The sequence below is a fragment of the Neoarius graeffei genome, chromosome 17 (genome assembly GCF_027579695.1).
Source record: "Neoarius graeffei isolate fNeoGra1 chromosome 17, fNeoGra1.pri, whole genome shotgun sequence".
In the NCBI taxonomy this organism is placed as follows: Eukaryota; Metazoa; Chordata; class Actinopteri; order Siluriformes; family Ariidae; genus Neoarius; species Neoarius graeffei.
In genome coordinates this window covers 43,286,343-43,314,215 of record NC_083585.1, presented here as the reverse complement: position 1 = coordinate 43,314,215, position 27,873 = coordinate 43,286,343, and the positions used below count along the sequence as shown (strand labels likewise).

General features: G+C 42.3%; 2 protein-coding genes across 5 annotated transcripts in view; one reads left to right on the top strand and one right to left on the bottom strand.

Moving 5' to 3' along the window:
• Window positions 1-22: 22 nt before the first annotated feature.
• Window positions 23-6,885, top strand: hspb6 (heat shock protein, alpha-crystallin-related, b6). 2 transcript variants are annotated; one of them, XM_060944263.1, is made up of 4 exons: window positions 23-3,460; window positions 3,720-3,886; window positions 5,843-5,965; window positions 6,237-6,885. In XM_060944263.1, exons 2-4 carry the CDS (start codon window positions 3,728-3,730, stop codon window positions 6,408-6,410), a joined length of 456 nt encoding a protein of 151 aa, XP_060800246.1. In that variant the 5' UTR covers window positions 23-3,460; window positions 3,720-3,727; the 3' UTR covers window positions 6,411-6,885. The 2 variants fall into 2 exon arrangements, with proteins under 2 accessions (XP_060800246.1, XP_060800247.1); XM_060944264.1 differs by having other exon boundaries at window positions 23-3,580.
• Window positions 6,870-27,873, bottom strand: part of proser3 (proline and serine rich 3) — a 27,773-nt gene continuing 6,769 nt past the window's right edge. For all 3 annotated transcript variants that reach the window (XM_060944262.1, XM_060944261.1, XM_060944260.1), the window contains 8 exons: window positions 22,754-22,839; window positions 20,385-20,524; window positions 19,967-20,148; window positions 16,978-17,435; window positions 14,897-15,086; window positions 14,352-14,526; window positions 7,168-7,249; window positions 6,870-7,046 (listed from right to left, as the gene is read on the bottom strand). In XM_060944262.1, coding sequence (XP_060800245.1) covers window positions 7,007-7,046; window positions 7,168-7,249; window positions 14,352-14,526; window positions 14,897-15,086; window positions 16,978-17,435; window positions 19,967-20,148; window positions 20,385-20,524; window positions 22,754-22,839 — 1,353 coding nt within the window. In that variant the 3' untranslated portion in view covers window positions 6,870-7,006. The remainder of the gene's footprint in view (window positions 7,047-7,167; window positions 7,250-14,351; window positions 14,527-14,896; window positions 15,087-16,977; window positions 17,436-19,966; window positions 20,149-20,384; window positions 20,525-22,753; window positions 22,840-27,873) is intronic.

Genomic DNA, 27,873 nt, shown 5'->3' with positions numbered 1-27,873 from the left:
TAACCATGACAGCGAGTTCAAATATGCTTTCAAATGTCACAGCATGTGTTGCTAACAGATCTCTTTACGTCGGATGATTTTATCGGCCCAGGAAGATGTCCTTAACTTTAGGCGATGTTCCAGTAATTACATAACCGGTACCAAGTAAAGTTACAAATTGAGAAATCTGTGCTCTGTCAGGAATCTTGAGCGGTTTCACGTATCACGGAAGACCTAAAGAGGTAAGGACTTTTTCTGGTCATGTATACTTTTCAAACAGTCATACTGAGCTGTTCCCAATGCTTTTAACTTATTTATAGTCCAGAGCAGTAAAGTGGCCTGTTGTCACTATCCATGTGTGTGCAATCAACTCCGAGCCAACCTAATTCCAACTGAAAAGTTCATACCTTTCATTACCTGAACCTGCTGTTCTCCCGTGATCATGTTTCCCCTTTGTGTAAGTCTAATTGTTTTATTTTTAGTTATTTCATGACCTGCTTCAGGATAATAGACAACTATTGTATGACCCATAATGGAAAACTGTTTAGATGGTCAGTGTTATTCATTGCACTAGACTGACGCCCTATTCACTGATGGTCACTGGTACAAAAAACAAAAACAGGCCCGTCAGGAAGCTAATAACTTATGACAATAGCCCTGAAGTGTTCTCTACTTGCAGCGATGCCAACTGGCCATTTCACTGGGCGCATCTCGCATTTAAATAATTTTGGTTGCCATTGAGTGGTATATCAGATATATTCCATTCAGCTAGCAAGATATTGAACGAGTCCAAGATGAGTCGATATCATGCTACCTGAATGGAATATATCTGATATACCATGAAAAAAGCCATTATTATAATACATACACGTTCCTTCCGGGTGTTCAACACATCTTTCTCTTTCAACATTCTCTCAAAATCTTGCGTATTTAACGATGCAATCCTGGCAGCCATGTTTGTTTCCAAATTGTCACAGTCGCTCACTAGCATGGAAGTTTTACGTCTCTGATATATGACATCATATTGTCTTGACAACCATGCAATATTGTAAACCATATTCAATGCTCATTCTCCATTGGGTAGAGTGACGTAATACGTATAGGATAAGCAATATGCTAACAATATTTCATGCTATCAAACCAAATGAATGAAACCCGCTAGAAGGGAATAGAACACGTTTTTATTCCATTGAAAAAGCGTCCTGCATGTATAATATCAATGATGTTCTTTTTCCAGTTAGATGGTCATGTAGGTACCGGACCATTAAATGTAGTTATAAAGCAACACTGTTGAAATCTTGAATCTAACTGGTTACAAGGTGTTGATTAATTTTATTTAACGGGTCTGACAGTAGTTCTGGTTACAATTCCAGTCATAGGTCTGCACTTTGTAACAGTCAGTAGATTTTCCATTACAGATCAGAGGAGTTACACGTTCCAGTTTATCAGTAACATATTTTTAAATATACTGCTTTTTTTTAAATTAACTCCAAGAATGGAAAAAAGAGAGGCTGGTGAGGGAATGACTGTTTATAAGTTATAATCTAACTGGTAACACAAATGATGTCTCACAGATGTTCCACAACATTAAATGGACCCTAAGCAAGAAATGGTTAAAAAGCACAATGTGCTAATCTTTAATAAATTAAATATTGTTATTGCTGGCAAACTGATGAATAAAATAAAAGGAATAAAATTCTTTGGGACATGCTACAAAATAGTTTACTTTCGTTAAGTGTTTTGATTAGCTCATCCAGCCGACAGGCGATGAGATGTCATCATGTGTTGTTTGTCGTACAGCCGGCATTGTCCACATTTCACGAAAATCGCTCCTTCTCTCTCAATTCTTCACCGATTTTTGTTCTTTTTGGCTGGAAGGTAGGGGTACCTAGGGTTCTTGTAACTTCTATCCAGATTTGCTTAATTACAATTAATGAAGTTATGGACTAATTAAGCCTTAATGAGCAATTCAACAAAAATTGCTTCTTCTCAGCCAATTCGTCGTCATTTGGATTATTTCTGGTAAATAGGTAGGGATTCCTAGGATGTATATAACTTCTATATACAGTATATATAGCTTGCAACGTTTATTACACAAGGTGGCCCACTTTAGACGGGGCCGGAGTGAGCTATGCCGTCACTGACGGTCTCATTTTCCTGTTGCTTTTTTTCAGCTGTAACTAATAAAACATAATAATTTGCACTATATGACCGGCCGTTTCTGGATCCCTACCTATCACACCTATATGTGCTTACTGAACATCCCATTCCAGATGTAGTTCCCCTTTGCTGTTATTATAACCGCCACTCTTCTGCGAAGGCTTTCCATTAGGTTCTGGAGTATGGATTTGGGGTTACAAGTAAAGAAAAATAAGTAATGGCAACGTGAATTTTGAAAAAAAAATTGCAGAAAATACTTGTACACTTAAATGAGGTGGTTTTTCATACAACTCAACAAAAACAATTTCACAAAATTGACATGGAAACACTTTTTTTTGCATTTAAGTCATGGCTATTGTGGTGGATGCAGTGAAAATCACTGTATCGGCACTTAGCAGGTCTTGGAGATCTGTCGGCATGTTTAATTGGAATGATTGTGGTGAGAGGAGAAAATCCAGCATTAATTGCATAACATCACTCAGTGGAAGTGCAGACCATTCGCGATTGTGTTTTGTTGACTTAAAAAAAAAACACTTCTATTTTGCACAATGGAACCTGCTTACTGATGGAGAAAGAGTCATCCTTGGATATAGTCAGTGTTTCACTTCATCCCGAAGGTGTTCAGTGGGTTGTGCTCTGTGAGGGACATTCAAGTTCTTCCACACCAAGTCTTCATGGAGTGTGCTTTGTGCACAGGAGCATTGTCATGCTGGAACATGTTACAGTAAAGGGAATTCTTAATGCTACAGCATTCAGAGACGTCCTATGTTCCTGCAATGTTGTGGCATCAGTTTGAAGAAGAACCAAAGATTCCTGTAAGGGTCAGGCGTCCACAAGATGTTGGCTATGTTGTGTATCTTCTGTTGGATTATTGATTTATCTTCTCGGTTTACATAAAAAGTCAGGATCTGATTAAAAGTCAAGCACCTATTTTTATGGAGGATTAAACTAAAAAAAGTCCATTTTTGATACGGACATAGGCACTTCCTTCATTTAAAAGTTTGGCATTTCTTTAATTTCTTTCTAGCTGTAAGTAGGCTAAATTGGACTAAATAAATAAGCTATGTATCCTTCAAAAATATTTATATCCTTTCAAAATCCTGGGAATGCTTAATATCTAAGATAAAGTGCAGCTACCAAATCAATCTGCTTACATAATCAGGAGATCACATGCTACATAAAGGGGTGCAAAAGCTCTGTGTGGGAGAGTTACAGGGAGGAGACGAGAGAGAAGTAAACTATCTAGAGAGGAGTCTCTCCACTATCCGCTGCTATAATAATAATAATAATAATAATAGAGAATAGCAGATATATTTCACAGGTAAGTCCAAATGTGTCTGCATTTTGAACGGGAAAGACATATGAATCTGTGGCTCCATGACTTAAAAAAAAAAAAGACTGTCAAATACGAATCTGTTTCTGGAAGACATCTGTGAAAGAGGTGAGGGGTGGAGAGCTATTTAAATCAGGACAGGACTCATTTTCACAGCATGCAGTATCCAGTGCATTTTCATTAGCTAGCTCTGTGCAGAACAAACATTTCCCCCTTCACATTTTCTCTTTCTTTGTTCCTGCGGAAGGTTGAAGGATGGATTTTGACTTGCCTCCCACCATACCTGTGAGCGGGATCCCCTGGGAAAGAGTTCTTTCACCCCTGCTGCCTCGCCTCGGGGGCACTTTCGGATCTTACTCATGGACTCCAGCAGAGCTGCTGATCCCGGTTAAAGAGCACACAGGAGCTGCACAGGTGGGCGAAACATCTCATTTCTTAAAGCTTAAAATATTTCCACACTGTCAGATTGCAAAAAGATTATGTGGACTGCACTAACATCACGTCTTGCTGTTTGAAATCAAACCAGTAAAATGTTTCTTGAGTTTGTTCACTCTCAGAAAAAGTAGCTTTAGGGGTACACCGGCTTGTCATTGGGGCAGAACCCTCTAAGGTACTTATTTGTACTCTTTAGATACTTCTTGGGAACATATATGTACCTTTTTGGCCCTTAAAAGGTAAACATAGTTACCTTGAGGTCCAATAGTGAGCCCTAGGGAATATATTAGTGCAAGTTGTACCTTGGGGGACAGAAATGGACTCCTACTGTACCCCTATTTCTGACCGTGCATGCTATCGAGAAGAAAAAAAAAGAGCAAGTGAAAACATCTTGAATATAGTCACAGAATATAATCTAATGTTTCCTATTATAGGATGACAAACCATATACTAATACAAGATTACTAAATCTATTTTTTTAGACATTTTTAAAACTAATTTCAAGCTTTAAAGTTCCTTACTCTGTTGGCCAATAGACTAATTTAACTGATTGTAAGCATTTATTTATTTTGTTTAGAGAAAAATAATGATCTGCTAATGGAATAAGAACATTTAAACTATGACATTAGTAAAAAGGTCTAGAAATACACTTAGTAATCTTATATTTAATTCATTGTAATCTTATAACAGGAGACACTGTATAGATTTGACTAGATTCAAGATGTTTTGACTTGCTAAGATTTCATTTATTTTCTTTTTTTCAGTGTAAAATGTTATCTGGTTTGTCTCTGTGGGGAACATTTGCATGTTTCCCTTTTACTTTGGATGTTAAACTCTTAGAAAAACCACTAAACCAAAGAAACCACAAAGAACCTTTTTTTTAGTAAACAATATGCTAATGGGGCGGCACGGTGGTGTAGTGGTTAGCGCTGTCGCCTCACAGCAAGAAGGTCCTGGGTTCGAGCCCCGGGGCCGGCAAGGGCCTTTCTGTGTGGAGTTTGCATGTTCTCCCCGTGTCCGGGTGCTCCGGTTTCCCCCACAGTCCAAAGACATGCAGGTTAGGTTAACTGGTGACTCTAAATTGGCCGTAGGTGTGAATGTGAGTGTGAATGGTTGTCTGTGTCTATGTGTCAGCCCTGTGATGACCTGGCGACTTGTCCAGGGTGTACCCCACCTCTCGCCCGTAGTCAGCTGGGATAGGCTCCAGCTTGCCTGCGACCCTGTAGAAGGATAAAGCGGCTAGAGATAATGAGATGAGATGAGACAATATGCTAATGACTAAAACTGCATATTTCGGGGGGGGGGCGAAATTGTACCTGTCCTTGTTTCTATAAGGTACAAAAAAAAAAGTTGTACCCTTTTATTTTAGCAAGAAATCTGCATAATAGTGTACCTTTTAGTAAAAAGGTCTAAAACTAATTATGGTCCATTTTATCGGTATAAAATGTGTATCCTTGATAGTACCATCCCAAAGAAAGGTACAGTTTAGTACTATGTTTCCAGGAAGTGTACAATACTAATGTGAGTATGAGAGGTATGGTAATATTTGTGATGAAAGCTACAATTATGCCATACACTTTTAGAAACCAAAAGTAAACCTAGTACTGGAAAGCATTTATGGTTTTGTCCCTCTGATGAAGTTTCCAAGTAAAATCCCTTTAGAAAGCTAGAACTATTAACCATCATCTTTTTTTTTTTGGAATATATTTGGGACATCTGACATGCTCAAGCCTTAAACAAGTTTAAAATTATAGCCTATCCAGAGCAAAAACTACAATGTCACAGGCAACGTTAGAAAAACATTCTACAGTATAACCTGTGTGTGTGTAATCTGACTCATGAACTTTGATCCCAGAGCGTCTGTCCCAAGCAGTTAAAGCAGTATTTCATGATATGATGTACAGGCCAGGAAGTTCATCCTGTCTTTATACACAGGTTGTTTGCGACCAAAATGGATTCACTGTGCAACTGAATGTGAAACACTTCACTCCTGAGGAGCTGATGGTCAAAGTCTCAGGCGACTATGTTGTGGTAGATGGAAAGCACGAACAGAAAAAGGTCAGTTTTAACCCTACATTAATACCATTTAGTAGACGCTGTTATCCAGAGCAGTGCCTTGCTCAAGGGTACTTCAGCCATTCCTGCTGGTCTAGGGAATCAAACCAGCAATCTTTTGGTCCCAAAGCTGCTTCTCTAACCATTAGGCCATGGCTTTCCTCTGCTGACTCAATTGTTTGTCTTAACAGTTAACGTACATTTAGCTATGCGTGCCTTAGAAAACTAATCCTCACCTTCATTAAACATGTGATGTAAACTGACTTGGTTGTAGGACGGATCTGGACTCGTGACTCGACAGTTTAACCGAAGGTACCGCATTCCAAACGAAGTGGACGCCATGAAACTGGAGTGCGCAGTGTCACCAGAGGGAGTGCTCATCATTTCTGCCCCCTTGCTGAAGGTTGAAAAGGACAAATCACCAACACACTCAGGACCAGGAGTGTAAAGAAACTCCACGGGTGTTGACAAGGAGACAAGTCAACAGATGGACTTTTTAATAACGTAATTCTGTCCCAAGATGTATTTCGATCACTCCCAAAAGGATGAACATCAGGAGAAACAGACCAACCTTCCTCTTGCATGGAAGCTATTGGCCATTTCCAAACGCCAATTCCAAACATACTTGATACCAAGCCAAACACCACATCATTAATCCTTTTTGTTACCTGATCCGAATTCAGAATCCATCTCCAATTTTCCAGCATGATGTTCAAAACATTGAGGTTGTGGTTTGATACCAGTTGCACATGATGGACTTATCAGTCTCACAAGTAACCAAATTGTTATTATTGTGCTCATGATTGTACATATTCCTTAATAATGGTGTTTTATAAGTGTTAAGTACGAGTTATGATATTCTACGCACTAATTTAACTGCTGAATTATCATGAAGTCTTCAAATAAATATTTTTCCAAAATGATTTATTTACAGTGTAAACACATACATATCCATTTGCAGGCACAAAATAAATACACAGTGTACTGATTTGCAATAATAAATGTGATCGTCTGCTTAAGTGCACTGTTCTTGTTTACAGTAGATCAGTCTTCATGGAATTTATCCAGCATCATATCAACCTCACTGGGGAAATACAATATTTACATATCCATATCACTGCAGTTTAGATAGCATCGAGGCCTAGATCTAGCACAAAGTTTGTAAATGTATTCATTACCAAATAAGGTAGAAAATATTTTCTCACCAGAGTTGTTCTTTGACCCACTCTCTCTGCTGCCTAAGGACTAAAAGTAAGGGATCGTCTTCAAATTCCAGGCCATCCGAGTCTGGAATAGGAAACAAAATTTGGAAAAACAACCTCACTGCTGTTAAAAAGTTGTAATTTCAAATCTAAAATGGAGGTCTCTTTTTAAATACATTTTTATAATAAGACTTTATTTCAAATAAACATTTTATGCATGTATAAAGTTGTATACATTTTATTTACCTGAAGACATACCGAAGAGATATTTGAAAATCAGATAGAACAGGATAAAGCGGCTAGAGATAATGAATGAGATGAGATAAAGTTAACCCCGACAGCCCCATAGTAGTGATATGATGTTACTGTGTAGGTTCAAAAACATTACAACATTAAAGGAATAATTTCCTTCCTACAATTTAAACCAATGTGAAACATCTGGGCAGCATGGATGTGCAGTGGGTAGTGTTAATGTCTCACAGCTCCAAGAGTCCCCAGTTTGATCCTGGGCTCAGGTTACTGTGTGTAGAGTTACACATGTTGCCCTGGTGTTTGTGTGGGTTTCCTCTGGGGTCTCTTGTTTCCTCCTACCTCCCAAAAACATGCCAGTAGGTAGATTTACCGCTCTACTAAACTGCACTCCTGGTGTGAATGTGTGTGTGTGTGTGTGTGTGTGTGGTGTGTGTGTTTGCATGATGCCCTGTGATGGATAGGGTGTTCCTGGGATAGGCCCCAGATCCACTGCACCTCTGACCAGAGTAAAGCATCTGATTAGAATAAACACTGCCGCATTTTTAAATCACTCTTTCGGTGATAAAATGTTCGCGTTCAGTGCTGCAAAACTGTAGAACTCACTTCCTCTGGAAGTAAAACAATGCAAATCTCTTGCGGCATTCACAAGTGCCACAGGACTGTTTTTCCATGAAAACTATGCATCAGTGTAAATAATTTTTGCTCAGTTTTATGACAGATTTTTTTCTTCCTTTTACTATTGTCATTTATTAACTCATCCGGCCGACAGGCATTGACCTTATGCCATTGTGTTGTTCGTTGTCCATCTGGCATCGTCCACATTTCACGAAAATCGCTTCTTCTCGCTCAATTCTTCACTGATTTTTATTCTTTTTGGCAGGAAGGTAGGTCTGCCTGGGGTGCATATAGCTTTTACCCAGATTTGCATAATTGCAATTAATAATGAAGATATGAAGTAATTAAGCCCTAACGAGCAGTTTCCACAAAAATCGCGTCTTCTCCTCCAATTCTTCACTGATTTTGATTCTCTCTGGCATGAAGGTAGGGGTACCTAGGGTGCATATAACCTACCCAGATTTGCTTAGTTAGTATAGGTAATCGTATGGGGCCGAGTAAAATTAAGGATTAATTTCACGAGTGATTTCAAAGTTTTGAAAATTGCCCGAGTCGCAAGTTTCAAAACTTTGAAATCACGAGTGAAATTGATCCTTAATTTTATGAGGAACCATACGATTACTTGTTTATAATATATAGGCCCAAATTCATACTTCGGAAGCCATTCAAGTTCACAACATTTGTCATTTCACGTTTTCTGAACCAATCAGAGCGCAAGACGTTGCACGTTTGAATCAGTTTCTAAAGCGTCTCTCATCATGACATGGCGACACAACACGAGGACTGTATTTCCACAGAATATCTTCTTGTTTCGTTAGGCTTTTGGACTTGTTTGGCTTTTTACCCATTCCAATGAACTAGCCAATAGCATTTCGGAAATACGGCCCCGTGTTAAGGAAAAAAGCCCTCCTTGATTGACCAATCAGAATTGAGTAATTTGGCCCTATGTATTATAACAATTATTAATAAAGTTATGGACTAATTAAGGCTTAATGAGCAGTTCAACAAAGATCGCTTCTTCTCCGTCAATTCCTTGCTATTTTGGATTCTTTCTAGCAAATATTTGAGCTGGACTGGTTGAAAGTAGAACTGTGCAAGGTGGCCCACTTTAGATCACTCATTCTGGACTAGACGGGGCCAGAGTGAGCTACACCATCATTGATGGTCTCGTTTCTTTTTCATTAACTGAGAGCCATGTGTGTATTATTCATAGGATATCAAGTGCCATCTCTCAATAAAAATGTCATTTATCTATCTATCTATCTATCTATCTATCTATCTATCTATCTATCTATCTATCTATCTATCTATCTATCTATGTCTGCTTGCTTTCTACCTTACTCAATTACAGTGGGGCAAAAAAGTATTTAGTCAGTCACCAATTGTGCAAGTTCTCCCACTTAAAAAGATGAGAGAGGCCTGTAATTTTCATCATAGGTATACCTCAACTATGAGAGACAAAATGAGAAAAAAAAATTCAGAAAATCACATTGTCTGATTTTTAAAGAATTTATTTGCAAATTATGGTGGAAAATAAGTATTTATTCAATAACAAAAGTTCATCTCAATACTTTGTTATATACCCTTTGTTGGCAATGACAGAGGTCAAATGTTTTCTGTAAGTCTTCACAAGGTTTGGCCCATTCCTCCATGCAGATCTCCTCTAGAGCAGTGATGTTTTGGGGCTGTCGCTGGCTGGGCAACACGGACTTTCAACTCCCTCCAAAGATTTTCTATGGGGTTGAGATCTGGAGACTGGCTAGGCCACTCCAGGACCTTGAAATGCTTCTTACGAAGCCACTCCTTCGTTGCCCGGGCGGTGTGTTTGGGATCATTGTCATGCTGAAAGACCCAGCCATATTTCATCTTCAATGCCCTTGCTGATGGAAGGAGGTTTTCACTCAAAATCTCATGAAACATGGCCCCATTCATTCTTTCCTTTACATGGATCAGTCGTCCTGGTCCCTTTGCAGAAAAACAGCCCCAAAGCATGATGTTTCCACCCCCATGCTTCACAGTAGGTATGGTGTTCTTTGGATGCAACTCAGCATTCTTTCTCCTCCAAACACAACAAGTTGAGTTTTTACCAAAAAGTTCTATTTTGGTTTCATCTGACCATATGACATTCTCCCAATCCTCTTCTGGATCATCCAAATGCTCTCTAGCAAACTTCAGACGGGCCTGGACATGTACTGGCTTAAGCAGGGGGACACGTCTGGCACTGCAGGATTTGAGTCCCTGGCGGCGTAGTGTGTTACTGATGGTAGCCTTTGTTACTTTGGTCCCAGCTCTCTGCAGGTCATTCACTAGGTCCCCCCATGTGGTTCTGGGATTTTTGCTCATTGTTCTTGTGATCATTTTGACCCCACGGGGTGAGATCTTGCATGGAGCCCCAGATCGAGGGAGATTATCAGTGGTCTTGTATGTCTTCCATTTTCTAATAATTGCTCCCACAGTTGATTTCTTCACACCAAGCTGCTTACCTATTGCAGATTCAGTCTTCCCAGCCTGGTGCAGGTCTACAGTTTTGTTTCTGGTGTCCTTTGACAGCTCTTTGGTCTTGGCCATAGTGGAGTTTGGAGTGTGACTGTTTGAGGTTGTGGACAGGTGTATTTTATACTGATAATGAGTTCAAACAGGTGCCATTAATACAGGTAACGAGTGGAGGACAGAGGAGCCTCTTAGGCAGCTGGGCCATAGAAGGTTCACGCTGCACGCTGCACGCTACACGCGTGTAAAGAAAAGTGGACAAACGTAGCATGACTTGCTCTGGGCCATAGAACGGCGTTCACGTTGCACGCTGCACACTTCACGCGTGAAGCGAGAAATGAACATGCACACTTTTTTCTAGGCGTGAAGATGGAAATTCCAGTCAATGCATGCAGTCACCGCCGCGCCAGCCAATCAGAACGGGTCTAGGGAGATAACTCTATGCTTTCAGGGGAAAACTTCAGAAAAAATATAATTGAATGGTATAATTGAAAAATAGTTCTTCATCGGGATTGTCAAGCAGATTATAGAATGTTCGGTGAAATTCACCACGGGTTTCTCTCAGAAGGAAGTGTTCTCGGCTCCAAATTCTGTTCCTTTTTCTCTTCCTCTGTCTCAGTAAAAGCAGAATGAGGCAATCGTCGTCATCCGAAGAGTCCATATTGTTGGTTACTCGGTCAAAGTAGAACAGGCGCAACACGTGAACATCCAAGCATGAAGTTTAATGGCCCAGGGTCCGGTTCTTCACGTGAACGTGTAGCGTGCAGCATGCAGCGTGAACCTTCTATGGCCCAGTTGCCTTAAAGAAGTTGTTACAGGTCTGTGAGAGCCAGAACTCTTGCTTGTTTGTAGGTGACCAAATACTTATTTTACCGAGGAATTTACCAATTAATTCATTAAAAATCCTACAATGTGATTTCCTGGATTCTTTCCCCCCATTCTGTCTCTCATAGTTGAAGTGTACCTATAATGAAAATTACAGGCCTCTCTCATCTTTTTAAGTGGGAGAACTTGCACAGTTGGTGGCTGACTAAATACTTTTTTGCCCCACTGTATTTCCACCTACATTATTGTACTTTATGCCTTTTAAAGGAGAACTGAAGGTGAATTTTTATGATCAAAATTCTATTTCTCATTTTATTAAATATGGAGCACTTGCATGTGACGTCACAGCCGATCCAGATTGTGACAGACGCCATCTTGTCGGTCAAACACCATATTTCCGCCTTCTACTTCTACTTCTGGCTCTACTTCTGCTTCTACTTCTACCTTTTCTTCTGGAAAACCCTACTATATACAATTCTACTACAATGGCTGCGGCTACAAGCTCTCCCTACCTGTGCACGGTTTTTATGTTTTTTTGTGTGTATTTTTGCGTGTTGTTCATCTGTACCGGACTTCAATATCCACTACAACCATATGGACTTACTGGACATTGGTTTCCAGCAGAAAATGACGGTTTGTATCGATTTCCATCGCATGCACAACATTCCGGACGAGATAGCGAGACCAGCGGGGTCTCCGTGGATTGTTATCGGAAGCAAAGCGAAGGAGGCGGCGTCGGGAGCGGAAGCAAAAGCGAGGCTGCAGAGCCAGCCTGTTGACTAAGCTCAGAAAACAGCCACTCAAATCTCCACTGCCAAGCCTCTACCTCTCCAACGCCAGATCCATGGTAAACAAGACGGACGATTTGGAATTACAGCTGGAATTACCTTATTCTATTCTATAATCGGCTGGTCAGTGCTATACTCAATACTTAAGTGACTTACCCATCCAATGAGGATTGTTATTTTCTTGTTTACAAGATGCCACATCTGAGTCGCTGACAAATCCTGAATTTCTGTAAAGATAACTGTCCAGAGATTTATAAGCACGCAGTGCTTCACCACTGAACAGCGAGGGAAAGTTGATGAGGTAATTATACACGTCTGGGTATTCCGCTGGCAGTTCAACATCCACTGACACGGTTGTGAAAACTACGTCTGGTAAGCCATAAGAGTCACTAATCTGTAGATCGTTTATTTTAGACATATATCTAGTTATCTGTTCATTAGAAAAATGAGCCGTGTAGTCCGTCGGTTGAAATTGATCCAAAAAGCAAAAGGGAGTCCCATATACGATTCGTACATTGGGGGAGTGCCTGTTAGAGAGCGCACTTGTCCTGGGCCATCGGCATAGTGAGGTAGGGTGGCCAGTTCCTTTCCTCGCCGCCTTTAACTTCCCCAGTGTTTCCACCAGGTCCCCATTCACTGCTGGGTGGACAGGGAGCGAGCCCCAGATCCCCGTCGAGTCGAGGCTCGAACCAGGGACCGTTCGCTTAGCGGTCAAGCGCTCTAACCACTTGGCCACCTGCGCTCCGAAATTGATCCATTCTGTACACGAGTGCAGCAGTATTCAGCAGTGTTTTTTACCGACAAGATGGCGGCTGTGTACTTTCCGGTCACGTGACTGCAAGATTTCTATAGGAATGCATGTTTGATAGCTACTGTGTCACTGCTATAGCAAGTTATGAGTGTTTGAAATATGCTATGTAATATATCAGTCCATGTGTCAAAGCAATGGCTGTAAACGAGATTCGTTGAGACCTGTGCGAGACATCGTAGGACGGAAGTAAAACGTACAGCGGAAATCAAAGTGACCAACATCTGCCAACGTTGTCAAAAGACGCGCATGCCCTCTTTCGAATGCTGACATAATCAAGTTGGAAGTTTTGTTTGTTTTAACAGCAATCAGGAAAGTTTGAAAAAAGTAGGCAGTAATCGTCATTTAAACTCGTTTTTGTGCAATATTTCATTTGGAAAACAGTTTTCAAAATGGCGGCACTGACACCTGGCTGACACTTCACGTTTCAAAGTCTCGCACAAGTCTCGTGAAGATCGCGCGGATAAGCGACGCCTGCCGTGGACCAAACGAACTAAATTCAACATGGCTAAAAACCGAATAGGCCGATAAGTCTCATCTCATCTCATCTCATTATCTCTAGCCGCTTTATCCTTCTACAGGGTCGCAGGCAAGCTGGAGCCTATCCCAGCTGACTATGGGCGAAAGGCGGGGTACACCCTGGACAAGTCGCCAGGTCATCACAGGGCTGACACATAGACACAGACAACCATTCACACTCACATTCACACCTACGGTCAATTTAGAGTCACCAGTTAACCTAACCTGCATGGTCTTTGGACTGTGGGGGAAACCGGAGCACCCGGAGGAAACCCACGCGGACACGGGGAGAACATGCAAACTCCACACAGAAAGGCCCTCGCCGGCCCCGGGGCTCGAACCCAGGACCTTCTTGCTGTGAGGCAACAGCGCTAACCACTACACCACCGTGCCGCCCCAGGCCGATAAGTATAATATTTAATTGCAATTGGTTGCCAATATGAGTCACGATATAAAGTTACTAAAACCGAAAACGTAACTGAATAACATGTTAATTAAGAAATAAAGCAAGTTTAAAAATGACTTCAGTTCTCTTTTAAGATCTTTTGTGTGTTTTTTATTCCCTTGTATTATTTTTATAGACTTGTTAGTCTATTTTGAGTAAGTCTGTTTATATGTTGTAATTTTTTTTTCCTTTATGGAGCCATTTCTGTAATACTATAATCTATAAATTGTGCTATGTACGAGAGTATGTGCATGTCTACCACAGCAACACAAGAACAGCTAAAGTTATGTGCATTGCAAAACAGTTATTTAAAGAACGGTGCTGTCTGTTGTGACAGGTGGAGGCTAAAATGGTTAAACTGTGCTCACTGTTGACCTTACACACACACACACATCACGTCACAAAACTAAGAGGAGCCGAGGGTACGCGATCGTTACTGCCTCACCTTGTGCCTCCTGCATCAGCTGACCTATGACTTCACTTGGTTGGGATGAGTGTTGAGGGGGAGGTGCAGGGGAACGAGGAGGTGCTGGAGGGGTGTGTATGGGAGATGTCGAGGAGCATGGGCTTCTCAGCTTGACTGGTGAGTCAGCACTGGGAAACAACACCTCGGAAACAACCTTGTAGGGCAATGTGAGATACAAGGAGAATAAAAAACTGATGATGAATGGGCAATTATAGAGACATTCAAGAATAATATTCTAATGTTAAATGTATTTTTTAAAATACACTTCAACTTCTCGGCGTTTTCCAAACATATCAATATTGCAAAGGATTCTATTATACAGTGTCACTGCTGGTACCACATATAGTGTGTCCCATAAGTACTGCATCATAGAAGAAAAACAACACAAAACAAAAGCCTTTATCTACAGAAAGATCAGTCGATTTACTGTTTTTCAATTCTGGGATCTGTTCATCCTTACACCATGGTGAGTAAAAATCTAAAACCATACATTCACCCTGTGATGATGACGTGATCACACCGACCTGGCCGAGAGTGTTGTGTATTGGTGACGGTGAATCTATTGGACGAACGTCTCGTGCTGAACTCGGTCTCTCTCTGTGCCCTGCATTCTCTTTGTTTTTAGATCGGACCTTTTCTTGAACCCTCGTGTTCCTGTCTCTGGCTTTGACAGTGTGCTGATTCATTTCAACCACATCTCTGACCTCCACATACCTGCAGAAACAAAACTCTCCACCTCAGACTGGGAAATGCAATCAGAACTGATAGAAAGCGCATTTACTATACACAGGCTACATATTCACTATTTTATACATTAAGACTAGCAGAAAAAACCCTTTTCTCATACACCTCTGTATTCATCCTAGGAGTGTAAATCAGAAATTAGGATTCCTGCTCTTCTTAGGAAATCATTTTCCTGATTTCTATTCAAGAATACTGTTGCTCATGAAAGTCAAATCTGCCTATAGCCTTAAAAGTCAAAGATACAAGAATCCTCAACCAATTTTCATTTCATCGTTAACTTTACAGAAATATTAAAAGTATGGAAATAAAATTCTTGGGGTGTGCTGTTATAGAAAAAATAAATCAGTCAATGACAGGTTGATGTGAACCGCTGTTACAGTTACCACCCTGAAGTTCATTATTTTCCAATAACAGCATGCGCCAAAGTGTTTTTATTCCTCTTACACCACAGCATTACTGTGTTATAAGTAACTAGTTCAGATTTAAAAAAAAATAAATAATAATAATAAGTCTGAAGAGAAAAAAAACCCCACAGTATAACTAATTAATACCTAAGCCCAAAGAAAATCCAAATATTCAAATGACAAATAGATATTTTTTGCTAAAATAAGCCATATCCGTGACTTAAAAGCTTAAGTCTTTAAAAATTGTATGCAATAAGAAAACAATATTCTTATTTTTAAAATGTTTTCAGTAATTAGAGACCTATCTTATACATTTCCAGATTTCCGAGATATCATGTGTAACACAAGATCTTTTTATAACTATTACATTTTTTAAAAATAAAAAACAGCAGATCACTTGATCTGCTGTTCAAGCAGATCACTATTACTCGGATTCATTAAAAGTTTTATTTTTACACATTTAAAATGTATTTTTCCCCCCTTTCCCTAAATGTAAAGCAACCTTGGGTGTGAGAAAGGCGCTATATAAGTTTAACTAATTATTATTATTATTTTGCTACATGGGGGTGGCACGGTGGTGTAGTGGTTAGCGCTGTCGCCTCACAGCAAGAAGGTCCTGGGTTCAAGCCCCGGGGCCGGCGAGGGCCTTTCTGTGTGGAGTTTGCATGTTCTCCCCGTGTCCGCGTGGGTTTCCTCCAGGTGCTCCGGTTTCCCCCACAGTCCAAAGACATGCAGGTTAGGTTAACTGGTGACTCTAAATTGACCGTAGGTGTGAATGTGAGTGTGAATGGTTGTCTGTGTGTCAGCCCTGTGATGACCTGGCGACTTGTCCAGGGTGTACCCCGCCTTTCGCCCGTAGTCAGCTGGGATAGGCTCCAGCTTGCCTGCGACCCTGTAGAACAGGATAAAGCAGCTAGAGATAATGAGATGAGATTTTGCTACATATTTAATTTTTCACCATAACTTAGTTTTCTACACATTAAATGAACAGAGTGCTCCGAGAGCACAATATCCCCCGCTACAATATATTACAAATAAAACTGCAATATGCGTATTACTGTCCTATAACAAAGCCTTTTGCCAAGTTTCGTGAAATTCCTCCAAAAATTGTGAGAGGAGTTGATTTCAGAAGGCAAGAACCCTTTCTGAGACGGAGACAGACAGATGGATGGACGGGCTTCACTATGACATAATACCCCTTCGGGGCTTTCGACCAACGGGGGATAAAAAGTATTAACGACACATTTTAAAGCTTTAATTTTAATTGTGACACTGCGGTTTTGCTCGCAGTTTGTCAGCAAACGTACAGATCATGACACCTATTGTGTATAGGAGAAGGGTCATCAAATATCGTGATATATTTGTCAGTTTGCCCATCCCATAGCTGGAAACACACCATCCTTTAAAACAAACAAACAAACAAACAAACAAGCAAACAAACAAACTACGAAGTGTACCTGTCGGATTTCTTCTTTCGGGTAAATGGCACTGATTTTTTCTTGCCCCGTTCCCCTTCCACTCTGCTATTAGCCTGCACGCGCCCTCTTTCCTGGCAGCCATCGCCCTCTGAGCTCTCAGCAGGTAGTGGAGATGGAGATGCAAATGGAGTAGAGGAATCCTGCTCCTTACTGCCCAGCTCTCCTGACCTCGCTGAAGAGCAGACCGGTCCTCCGAGACAGGGCTGAGTGAAGGAATGAGCTGTCGGAGGCTGCTGAAAGCCCTTCTCTCTGTCACAGGGAGGAACTGAACCCAAGCGGCTCTGAGTGATGGACTCAACCCTGGTATAGATGCTGGATCCAGCGTGGACTTGGGTGGAGGAGGACGGCACTGGCTCAAGGACTGGACAGAAGGTAGAGGTGCTTACGTTGCCAGTCGCTTCCACGGGTGCAGATGTAAAAGAGGGTCCAGGCTGTGTCTTTTGAGGGAAAAAAACCAAACAAAAACAAACAAAAAACAACTATTGTACTAATGACAGGGCAATTATTACAATAATATATATATATATATATATATATATATATATATATATATATATATATATATATATATAGGCACTGCCTAAAAGCAGAGCTCCCATCTGTTTCTGGGTTGTAGAATTTTCTTATATCATAGCCAGCCTCTTCTGTGTTATTTCTTCACTGGCTAACACTGGCCACTAGGCGGTGTGTATGACTGGTAATTACTAACACTGGCCACTAGGTGGTGTGTATGACTGGTAATTATTAACACTGGCCACTAGGCGGTGTGTATGACTGGTAATTACTAACACTGGCCACTAGGAGGTGTGTATGACTGTAATTACTAACACTGGCCACTAGGCGGTGCGTATGACTGTAATTACTAACACTGGCCACTAGGCGGTGCGTATGACTGTAATTACTAACACTGGCCACTAGGCGGTGCGTATGACTGCAATTACTAACACTGGCCACTAGGCGGTGCGTATGACTGTAATTACTAACACTGGCCACTAGGCGGTGCGTATGACTGTAATTACTAACACTGGCCACTAGGCGGTGCGTATGACTGCAATTACTAACACTGGCCACTAGGCGGTGCGTATGACTGTAATTACTAACACTGGCCACTAGGCGGTGCGTATGACTGGTAATTACTAACACTGGCCACTAGGTGGTGTGTATGACTGTAATTACTAACACTAGCCACTAGGTGGTGCGTATGACTGTAATTACTAACACTGGCCACTAGGCGGTGCGTATGACTGTAATTACTAACACTGGCCACTAGGCGGTGCGTATGACTGTAATTACTAACACTGGCCACTAGGCGGTGCGTATGACTGTAATTACTAACACTGGCCACTAGGCGGTGCGTATGACTGGTAATTACTAACACTGCCACTAGGTGGTGCATATGACTGTAACTACTAACACTGGCCACTAAGCGGTGCATATGACTATAATTACTAACACTGGCCACTAGGCGGTGCATATGACTGTAATTACTAACACTGGCCACTAGGCGGTGCGTATGACTAATTACTAACACTGGCCACTAGGCGGTGTGTATGACTGGTAATTACTAACACTGGCCACTAGGCGGTGTGTATAACTAATTAACTGGCCACTAGGCGGTGTGTATGACTAATTACTAGCACTGGCCACTGTGCGTATGACTGTAATTACTAACACTGGCCACTAGGCGGTGTGTATGACTGGTAATTAATAACACTGGCCACTAGGCGGTGTGCATGACTGGTAATTACTAACACTGGCCACTAGGCGGTGTGTATGACTAATTACTAACTGGCCACTAGGCTGTGTGTATGACTAATTACTAACACTGGCCACTAAGCGGTGTGTATGACTGGTAATTACTAACACTGGCCACTAGGCGGTGTGTATAACTAATTAACTGGCCACTAGGCGGTGTGTATGACTAATTACTAGCACTGGCCACTGTGCGTATGACTGTAATTACTAACACTGGCCACTAGGCGGTGTGTATGACTGGTAATTACTAACACTGGCCACTAGGCGGTGTGTATGACTGGTAATTAATAACACTGGCCACTAGGCGGTGTGCATGACTGGTAATTACTAACACTGGCCACTAGGCGGTGTGTATGACTAATTACTAACTGGCCACTAGGCTGTGTGTATGACTAATTACTAACACTGGCCACTAAGCGGTGCGCATGACTGGTAATTACTAACACTGGCCACTAGGCGGTGCGCATGACTGTAATTACTAACACTGGCCACTAGGCGGTGCGTATGACTGGTAATTACTAACACTGGCCACTAGGCGGTGCGTATGACTGTAATTACTAACACTGGCCACTAGGCGGTGTGTATGACTAATTACTAACTGGCCACTAGGCGGTGTGTATGACTAATTACTAACACTGGCCACTAAGCGGTGTGTATGACTAATTACTAGCACTGGCCACTAGGTGGTGGGTATGACTGTAATTACTAACACTGGCCACTAGGCGGTGCGTATGACTGGTAATTACTAACACTAGCCACTAGGCGGTGCGTATGACTGTAATTACTAATACTGGCCACTAGGTGGTGGGTATGACTGGTAATTACTAACACTGGCCACTAGGCGGTGTTTATGACTGGCAATTACTAACACTGGCCACTAGGCGGTGTGTAGGACTGGTAATTACTAACACTGGCCACTAGGCGGTGTGTATGACTGGTAATTACTAACACTGACCACTAGGCGGTGTGTAGGACTGGTAATTACTAACACTGACCACTAGGCGGTGTGTAGGACTGGTAATTACTAACACTGGCCACTAGGCGGTGTGTATGACTGGTAATTACTATAACACTGGTATGGTGGCAGGCACGCACAGGACCGAAACCATCAGAAAACAACTCAATGGGTTTCTTTATGTATCCACACTCTATGCCTATGGGGCTCCACTTGCAGGAGCTCCGCTAATAACCCAATCTGTCTTTGTTGATTTACTTGCAATGCCAGCCTGCTCAGTAAGGGTTGATAAAGAGCTGAACTATGGGAGGAGGTGTGACTCCACTGTCTGGCCTGCTCCATCTTCCTTCTCAGGCGCCACTGAAACAGGATGTCATCCTCAGGCCGAGGTCGAGACCCCACAGGGCCTGGAGCAGTGGCAGCCGGAAGTGGTGTTATCACTAGTGGAAGCACAGAATGAATTCAGTGAGGCGAGTCAAGATAAAATGGAGGCAGTTCTCCTTGACAAGTTTGGCACGAAATCACTTCCTTAGTTTGTGCAAGACTTAATTAAGACCCAAATTAGAATAATTTACACAAAGCAGTTGTTATTAAGTAAGAAAACTAAGAACATACAATGAATACTTTGAATGAAGACTGTGTGAATAAGAAGTGTTGCTGTGTGACATGTACTTACAGTTGGCTGTATCTATCAAACTGGGAACTGTGGGTTTTCTGATCGGCTCAGCAACACTAACAGGAGAGGAGAAATCAGAGCAGCCCAGGCCTTCAGAGCTGATCGGTACACCGCTGGAGCCACTGCTCAGTGAGTGCTCACTGAAAAATACCATACACCTCATCTTACACTTTTTTTTTTTTTTAACGGTCATGATAGATCCTGAACAAACTAATAATAAACAAACATCACACACACACACACAACATTGTGATGGAAAGAATTATTCATCATCAATCCAACACAGATTTATCTAAAATTCTTTAATAGTTAAAGGAACAGTTCACCGTACTTCCATAATGAAATATGCTCTTATCTGAATTGAGACGAGCTGCTCCGTACCTCTCCGAGCTTTGCGCGACCTCCCAGTCAGTCAGACGCAGTCAGACGCGCTGTCACTCCTGTTAGCAATGTAGCTAGGCTCAGTATGGCCAATGGTATTTTTTGGGGCTGTAGTTAGATGCGACCAAACTCTTCCGTGTTTTTCCTGTTTACATATTTTCCTGCTTATATGACCAGTGACATGAAACAAGTTCAGTTAAAAAAATTGAAACGTAGCAATTTTCTATGCTATGGAAAGTCCGCACTATAATGACAGGCGTACTAACACCTTCTGCGCGCTTCGGCAGCGCATTGATATCTGAGCTCCGTATCAATGCGCTGCCGAAGTGCGCAGAAGGTGTTAGTATGCCTGTCATTAATAGTGCGGACTTTCCATAGCATAGAAAATCGCTACGTTTCAATTTGTGTAACTGAACTTGTTTCATATCACTGGTCATATAAACCTATGTAAACAGGAAAAACACGGAAGAGTTTGGTCGCATCTAACTACAGCCCCAACAAAATACCATTGGCCATGCTGAGCCTAGCTACATTGCTAACAGGAGTGACAGCGCGTCTGACTGACTGGGAGGTCGCGCAAAGCTCGCAGAGGTACGGAGCAGCTCGTCTCAATTCAGATAAGAGCATATTTCATTATGGAAGTACGGTGGACTGTTCCTTTAAATAGTCTAAATTCGAATTTTATACATATAATTTATATACAGTACCAGTCAAAAGTTTGGACACACCTTCTAATACAATGTTTTTCTTTATTTTTATGAATTAAAAGACATTTCACGTCTTAAAGTAATGATGGATGTCGTTTCTCTTTACTTAGTTGAGAGGTTCTTGACATGATATGGATTACTACAGTTGTGGTATAGGGCTATTTACTGTATTATTGTTTGCTATTTACTGTTTGAGCTCAAATGCATTAAGAAGGCAAGAAATTGCACTAATTAACTTTTGACGAGGCACCTGTTAATTGAAAAGCATTCCAGGTGACTCCCTCATGAAGCTTGTGAAGATAATGCCAATAGTGTGTAAAGCGTTATCAAGGTAAATGCTGGCTACTTTGAAGAATCTAAAATATGAAACGTATTTTATTTTTAACACTTTTTTTGTTTACCACATAAGTCCTTATATGTTCCAGATGTTATTTCATAGTGTTGATGTCTTCAGTATTGTTCTACAATGTAGAAAATAGTCACAATACAGAAAAAACCATGAAGGAGTAGGGGTGTACAAACGTTTGACTGGTACAGTAGATTAACAACAGATACCTCTCATACCAAACATAACCATCAAACAGTGACCTTCAAATTATTTTCTGCACTAATTAACCCCACTTTCTTCTGTTTTTTTAATTGTAAAAAGGTAAACTACACTCCCTGGCCACTTTAATAGGAACTTGTTCTTGGTTCTAAGATTGCTGTACTTGGCTGCAGGAGTGGAACCCAATGTGTTCTTCTGCTGTTGCATGCTGAGATGCTTTTCTGCATGCAACAGCAGTTGTAAAGAGTTGCTATATCCTTCCTGGCAGCTCAAACCAATCTGGCCATTTTCTTCTGATCTCTCTGATCAACAAGATGTTTGTTTCTACCCGCAGAACTGTCGCTCACTTGAGGTTTTTTGTTTTTTGCACCATTCTGTGTAAACTCTAGAAGCTGTTGTGTGTGAAAACCCCAGGAGATCAACAGTTTCTGAAATACTCAAACCAGTCCATCTGGTACCAACACCCATGCCACACTGAAAGTCACAGAGATCACAAATTTTCCCATTCTGATGTTTGAAGTGAACATTAACTGAACCTCTTGATGATTTCTATCTGCATAATTTTATGCATTGTGCTTCTGTCAAGGGATTGGCTGATTAGATAACTGCATAAAACAGCAGGTGGATGGGTGTTCCTAATAAAGTGGCCAGTGATGGTTTATGAGCTTCTACTCTCTGTATGTTGGAGGCCGGTGTGTTGAGTCACTAAGAGAACTCAGTGTACTGTATAGCACCTCCTCTGCAGAAGTCTTCTGGCTCTCTCCTGAAGCTGAAGGATTTCTGGCTGTCCTTGCTCACAGTGTGAGGAATCGGATAAGGCCTGGAACACAGCAAGAACAACATTCGAGTTTATATTTGCTAGAGGCCTTTAACAAGCATGGATTTGTCCCAGTACTGCCATGCACATGATTTATTTTAAATCTTCTTCTTGCATGCTTAGACGGGTTTTGCCTGCAGAAAGTATCATCCTGTTTGCTGCTTGGGGGAAAAGTGACTGGGATAGAAACTTAAACACTGAAACCTTTCTGCAGTGCTAAAACTTAGATCAATGTGGCCTTTAAAAAAAAAAAAACATTAGCATTTCAGATTACAAACAATATCTCTATTTTCCGAGGCCCACACATTCTGACTCCCAAATTTTTTTTTTTAAATTCACAAACATTAGCTTCACTTTCTCAAACAAAACAACTACAAATGTGCTTGAACAGCACAGCAATCCTAAATTGCACAACTGGCTGCACAACTCCGTTCTGTCCGTGAAGAATTCATAAATATACAATGTGACACTGAACAACGACAGCACGAGGTGTGCGTGCAGTGAGCTGTGGAGAGAAACTCTTCTTCCTTTAATGCCAAGGCATTTAACTGATGAACCACAGAGAACTGAATTTTAAACACTGCATGTGCCAAACTGTTTTCGGTCTCACTAACAAAGGACATGTAAGGCAGATGTGTTTCAGATTAGAACCACTAAGTGGCAACATTTAGCCACCAGTCTCATTGAAACCTTTAATATTAAAACAAAATAAATCACATACAGAATATAGATTATGCAATAGATTATAGCGGAGAAGTTTTTAATAATTAAAATAATTTTAATTTTATTAAAGTTTTTAATCATTTAAATAAAAGTTTTTAATGAAGAGTATCTCAAACTTCAGAGATGCAGTTACTGAGGTGCCAACATTACTGACAGGAAAATCCTAGCAGACAGAGAAAAAAAAAATACAGTAAAATCTCTAGCGTATGTTGGATGTTGGTGGATGGGTGAAGTCCAGATCAACACCATAAATGTTCAAATCTTTAGTAAGATAACTGTACTGTGATTTAACTGCAATCTCCAGAAATGTTTGTGTTTATAACCAACCAGCTAAGTATACAAGCTTACTTTATACAACTGTTACTACTGTTTAGCAAGGCAATATTTATACAGCTCAAACAGCTTTCTACTGGACATATAGAAAGGCGGCACGGTGGTGTAGTGGTTAGCACAGTCGCCTCACAGCAAGAAGGTTCCGGGTTCGAACCCAGCAGCCGGCGAGGGCCTTTCTGTGTGGAGTTTGCATGTTCTCCCCGTGTCTGTGTGGGTTTCCTCTGGGTGCTCCGGTTTCCCCCACAGTCCAAAGACATGCAGTTAGGTTAACGTGGGGCAGCCTTGGGCTGAAGTGCCCTTGAGCCCAACCCCTGACTGCTCCCTGGGCGTTGTAGTGTGGCTGCCCACTGCTCTGGGTGTGTGTTCATTGCTTCAGATGGGTTAAATGCAGAGGATGAAGTGTACATGTGACAAATAAAGGTTTCTTCTTCTAAAAACCTAGTGCACTGTGTCGGTTCTACACTAGATGGTGACACAAGAGTGGATTTTCACTCCTGTTCCATTCCACTCCCACAAAAACACGTCACATACCAATCCTCAGAATTAAAAAAAAAAAATGCTGTTCCATCACCATGTTCAAAATAAAGAAAACAGCATCTTTATATATTAACAAGAGTGTGCTGACAGCACAATATCCCTCGCTGGCAACAATGCCATAACTCTAGTAAAATGCAACTGAATTGAATGAAATTACAATATGCATATTACTAACATATAAAGAATCCTGTCAAGTTGCGTGAAATTCCACCAAAAATTGTGAGAGGAGTTGATTTCAGAAGGGGAGTACCTGTCCTGGGACGGACGGACAGACAGACATCGCCACGACATAATGTCCTTTGGGCCTTTTGGCCAGTGGGGGATAAAAATTATGAGGGAAGTTGATTTCAGAAAGCAAGCACACCTTGATGAATTTGCCAAAGTACAAGTTTGTTAATAATCAAGGGCATAACTCTGGTAAAATTTACCCAAATTAAACGAAATTTCAATATGCGTATAACTGTCATATAACAAAGCCGTCTGCCAAGATGTTAACAACCGCTGGTGTAACCCGGGACATATCTCCGTAAAGACAGTTTTATGTTGCCCGGACTTGGAGCTGCTAGCCGTTGGCCTGCGGCCATATTATCTGCCGAGGGAGTTCAGTCATGTGATCACCATCTGTGTTTACATCCCTCCAAGGGCAGATGCAGCCACTGCATGTGAGAGGATTCACTCTATCACAGCAAGGCTGCAGACACAGCACCCTGAGGCATTTATCATCATTTCTGGGGACTTTAATCATGCTACTTTGGACTCTACTTTGGCTGCTTTTTACCAGGCTGTGGGTTGTCCAACAAGGAACAACAGGACAATTGACTTTCTGTATGCTAATGTGAGGGATGCATACAGAGTCACACCCCTCCCCCCACTAGGGAAGTCTGACCACAACCTGGTTCTTCTACAGCCGAAGTACACCCCCCTGGTTCAAAGGCAGTCTGCAACAACTAGCTCCATCAGGAGGTGGTCCCCTGAAATGGAAGATGGCCTCAGGGACTGTTATGACATCACGGACTGGGATGTGCTGCTTAGCCCACACTGTGAGGACATAGAGGGGCTGACACACTGTCTGACGGATTACCTTAACTTCTGTGCAGACGTGGTCTCTCCCGCTAAGACTGTACGGTGTTACCCTAACAACAAGCCATGGGTAACACAGGAAGTCAAAGCTGTCCTCAACAGGAAGAAGGCCGCGTTCAGGAGCAGGGATAGGGAGGCAATGAAAGCAGCACAGCAGGAGGTAAAACGCTGCGTGAGGGAAGCTAAGGACAGCTACAGGAGAAAGGTGGAGCAGAAGCTGAAGGAGAACAGCATGAGGGAGGTCTGGGAAGGTGTGAAAATCATCACAGGCCACAAAACAAAGACCAGAGTCGTTGAGGGGACAGTGGAGATGGCGAATGAGTTGAATGACTTTTTCAATCAGTTCAACCAGCCCACATCCCCCCCACCCTCTCCCTCGCTGCAGCCATCTCTCCTTCTTCCCTCAACACACCTCCCCCCAGTCATCACAGCAGTCCCCTCCTCCCCCACCTCAACACAGACTCCTCTATGCATTACTGCAGACCAGGTCAGAGGTTAACTGAGGAAACTTCACCCCAGGAAAGCAGCAGGCCTGGACAAGGTGTGTCCCCGACTACTGAAGACCTGTGCTGCTGAACTGGGTGAACCACTCCAACGCATCTTCAACCTCAGTCTGCAGCTGGGGAGAGTGCCCATCCTCTGGAAGACATCATGTATCGTTCCAGTTCCCAAAAAGAATCGGCCCAGCGAGCTGAACGACTTCCGACCGGTGGCACTCACTTCACATCTGATGGAGACGTTGGAGCGGCTCTTCCTCAGCCTCCTCAGACCCCAGGTACAACATGCCCAGGACTGTCTGCAGTTTGCGTACCGGGCAGGTGTCGGTGTGGAAGACATCCCAAGCCCACTCGCATCTGGATAAGGGAAATGGCACAGTGAGGATCCTCTTCTTGGACTTCTCAAGTGCCTTCAACACCATCCAGCCCCTATTGCTTCAGGACAAAATGAACAGGATGCGAGTGGACCCCTGCCTGGTCACCTGGATCTCCAGCTACCTCACTGACAGGCCGCAGTACATCAGGCTGAAGGACATCACGTCTGACACTGTGATTAGCAGCACCGGAGCACCCCAGGGCACGGTGCTGGCCCCTCTTCTCTTCACCCTGTACACCGCGGACTTCTGCTACAACTCGGAGCTGTGTCACATTCAGAAGTTTGCCGAAGACACAGCCATCGTTGGGTGTATCAGTGACGACAGAGAGGAGGAGTATAGGAGCCTGGTGAGGGACTTTGCTGTGTGGTGCAACAGGAACCATCTGCAGCTCAACACCTCGAAGACCAAGGAGCTGGTCATTGACTTTGGGAGGTCCAGACCAAGGTCACGACCAGTTCTGATCGAGGGAGTCGAGGTGGAGGCTGTGGATTCCTACAAGTACCTCGGGCTGTGGCTGGACAGCAAGCTGGACTGGACTTGCAACACCAATCACTTACACAGGAAGGGACAGAGCAGGCTATACTTCCTTAGGAGGCTGCGGTCCTTTAACATCTGCAGGAAACTCCTGTGGATGTTCTATCAGTCTGTGGTTGCCAGTGTTCTGTTTTACACCGTGGTGTGCTGGGGGGGCAGCACATCCAAGAAGGACACATCCAGGCTGGACAAACTGATCAGGCGGGCCGGCTCTGTGGTCGGCATGAAGCTGGACTCTCTGGTGACGGTGGCAGAGAAGAGGACTATGGACAAACTATTGAACATCATGGACGATGCCAGTCACCCTCTGCACACCGTCATCAGCAACCAGAGGAGCCTGTTCAGTGACAGAATGCTCCTTCCCAAGTGCAGGACGAACAGACTTAAAAACTCCTTTGTCCCTCACGCCATCAGACTGTACAACTCCTCTCTGTGGGGGAGGAGGGGTAACAGGAGGACAGAGGATGGGAAGGAGCAGTAGCCTAGCCTAACAACAAACAATACCGGACAATGTGCAATATAATGTGCAATATCTCTCCTGCCGCCGCCCCCCTCTCCCCACCTTTTTTCCCCCTTCCCCCTTCCTCTCTTCCCCATATCTTATTCTTTTTATATTTGTATATGTAAATACTTAATTTATTTTAATTTATCTAGAAGTTTTCTCTATTTCTTTTCTCTGTTTATCTGTAATGATGCTGCTGGAATCTTAATTTCCCTGAGGGAACCCGCCCAAAGGGATCAATAAAGTTTTATCTAATCTAATCAAGATCGGTGAAATTCCTCCACAAATTGTGAGAAGAGTTGATTTCAGAAGGGAAACACATTTTATTTGGTTCAGCAACACGCTCCACCATTTTGTTTTTTTCTACTCACGGTATATGAGCTGATAGCCTAGTAGTAGAGTAGCCAATCAGAGCACGCAATTGCTCATATCCATTGAATGTTGATAGAATAAT

What these genes read in the sequence shown, in the direction of transcription:
- hspb6 (XM_060944263.1), top strand. Translation starts at nt 3,728, where the DNA reads ATGGATTTTGACTTGCCTCCCACCATACCTGTGAGCGGGATCCCCTGG. An exon ending in AGCACACAGGAGCTGCACAG is followed by an intron (nt 3,887 to 5,842) that starts GTGGGCGAAACA and finishes CTTTATACACAG; the next exon opens with GTTGTTTGCGACCAAAATGG. An exon ending in GAAAGCACGAACAGAAAAAG is followed by an intron (nt 5,966 to 6,236) that starts GTCAGTTTTAAC and finishes ACTTGGTTGTAG; the next exon opens with GACGGATCTGGACTCGTGAC.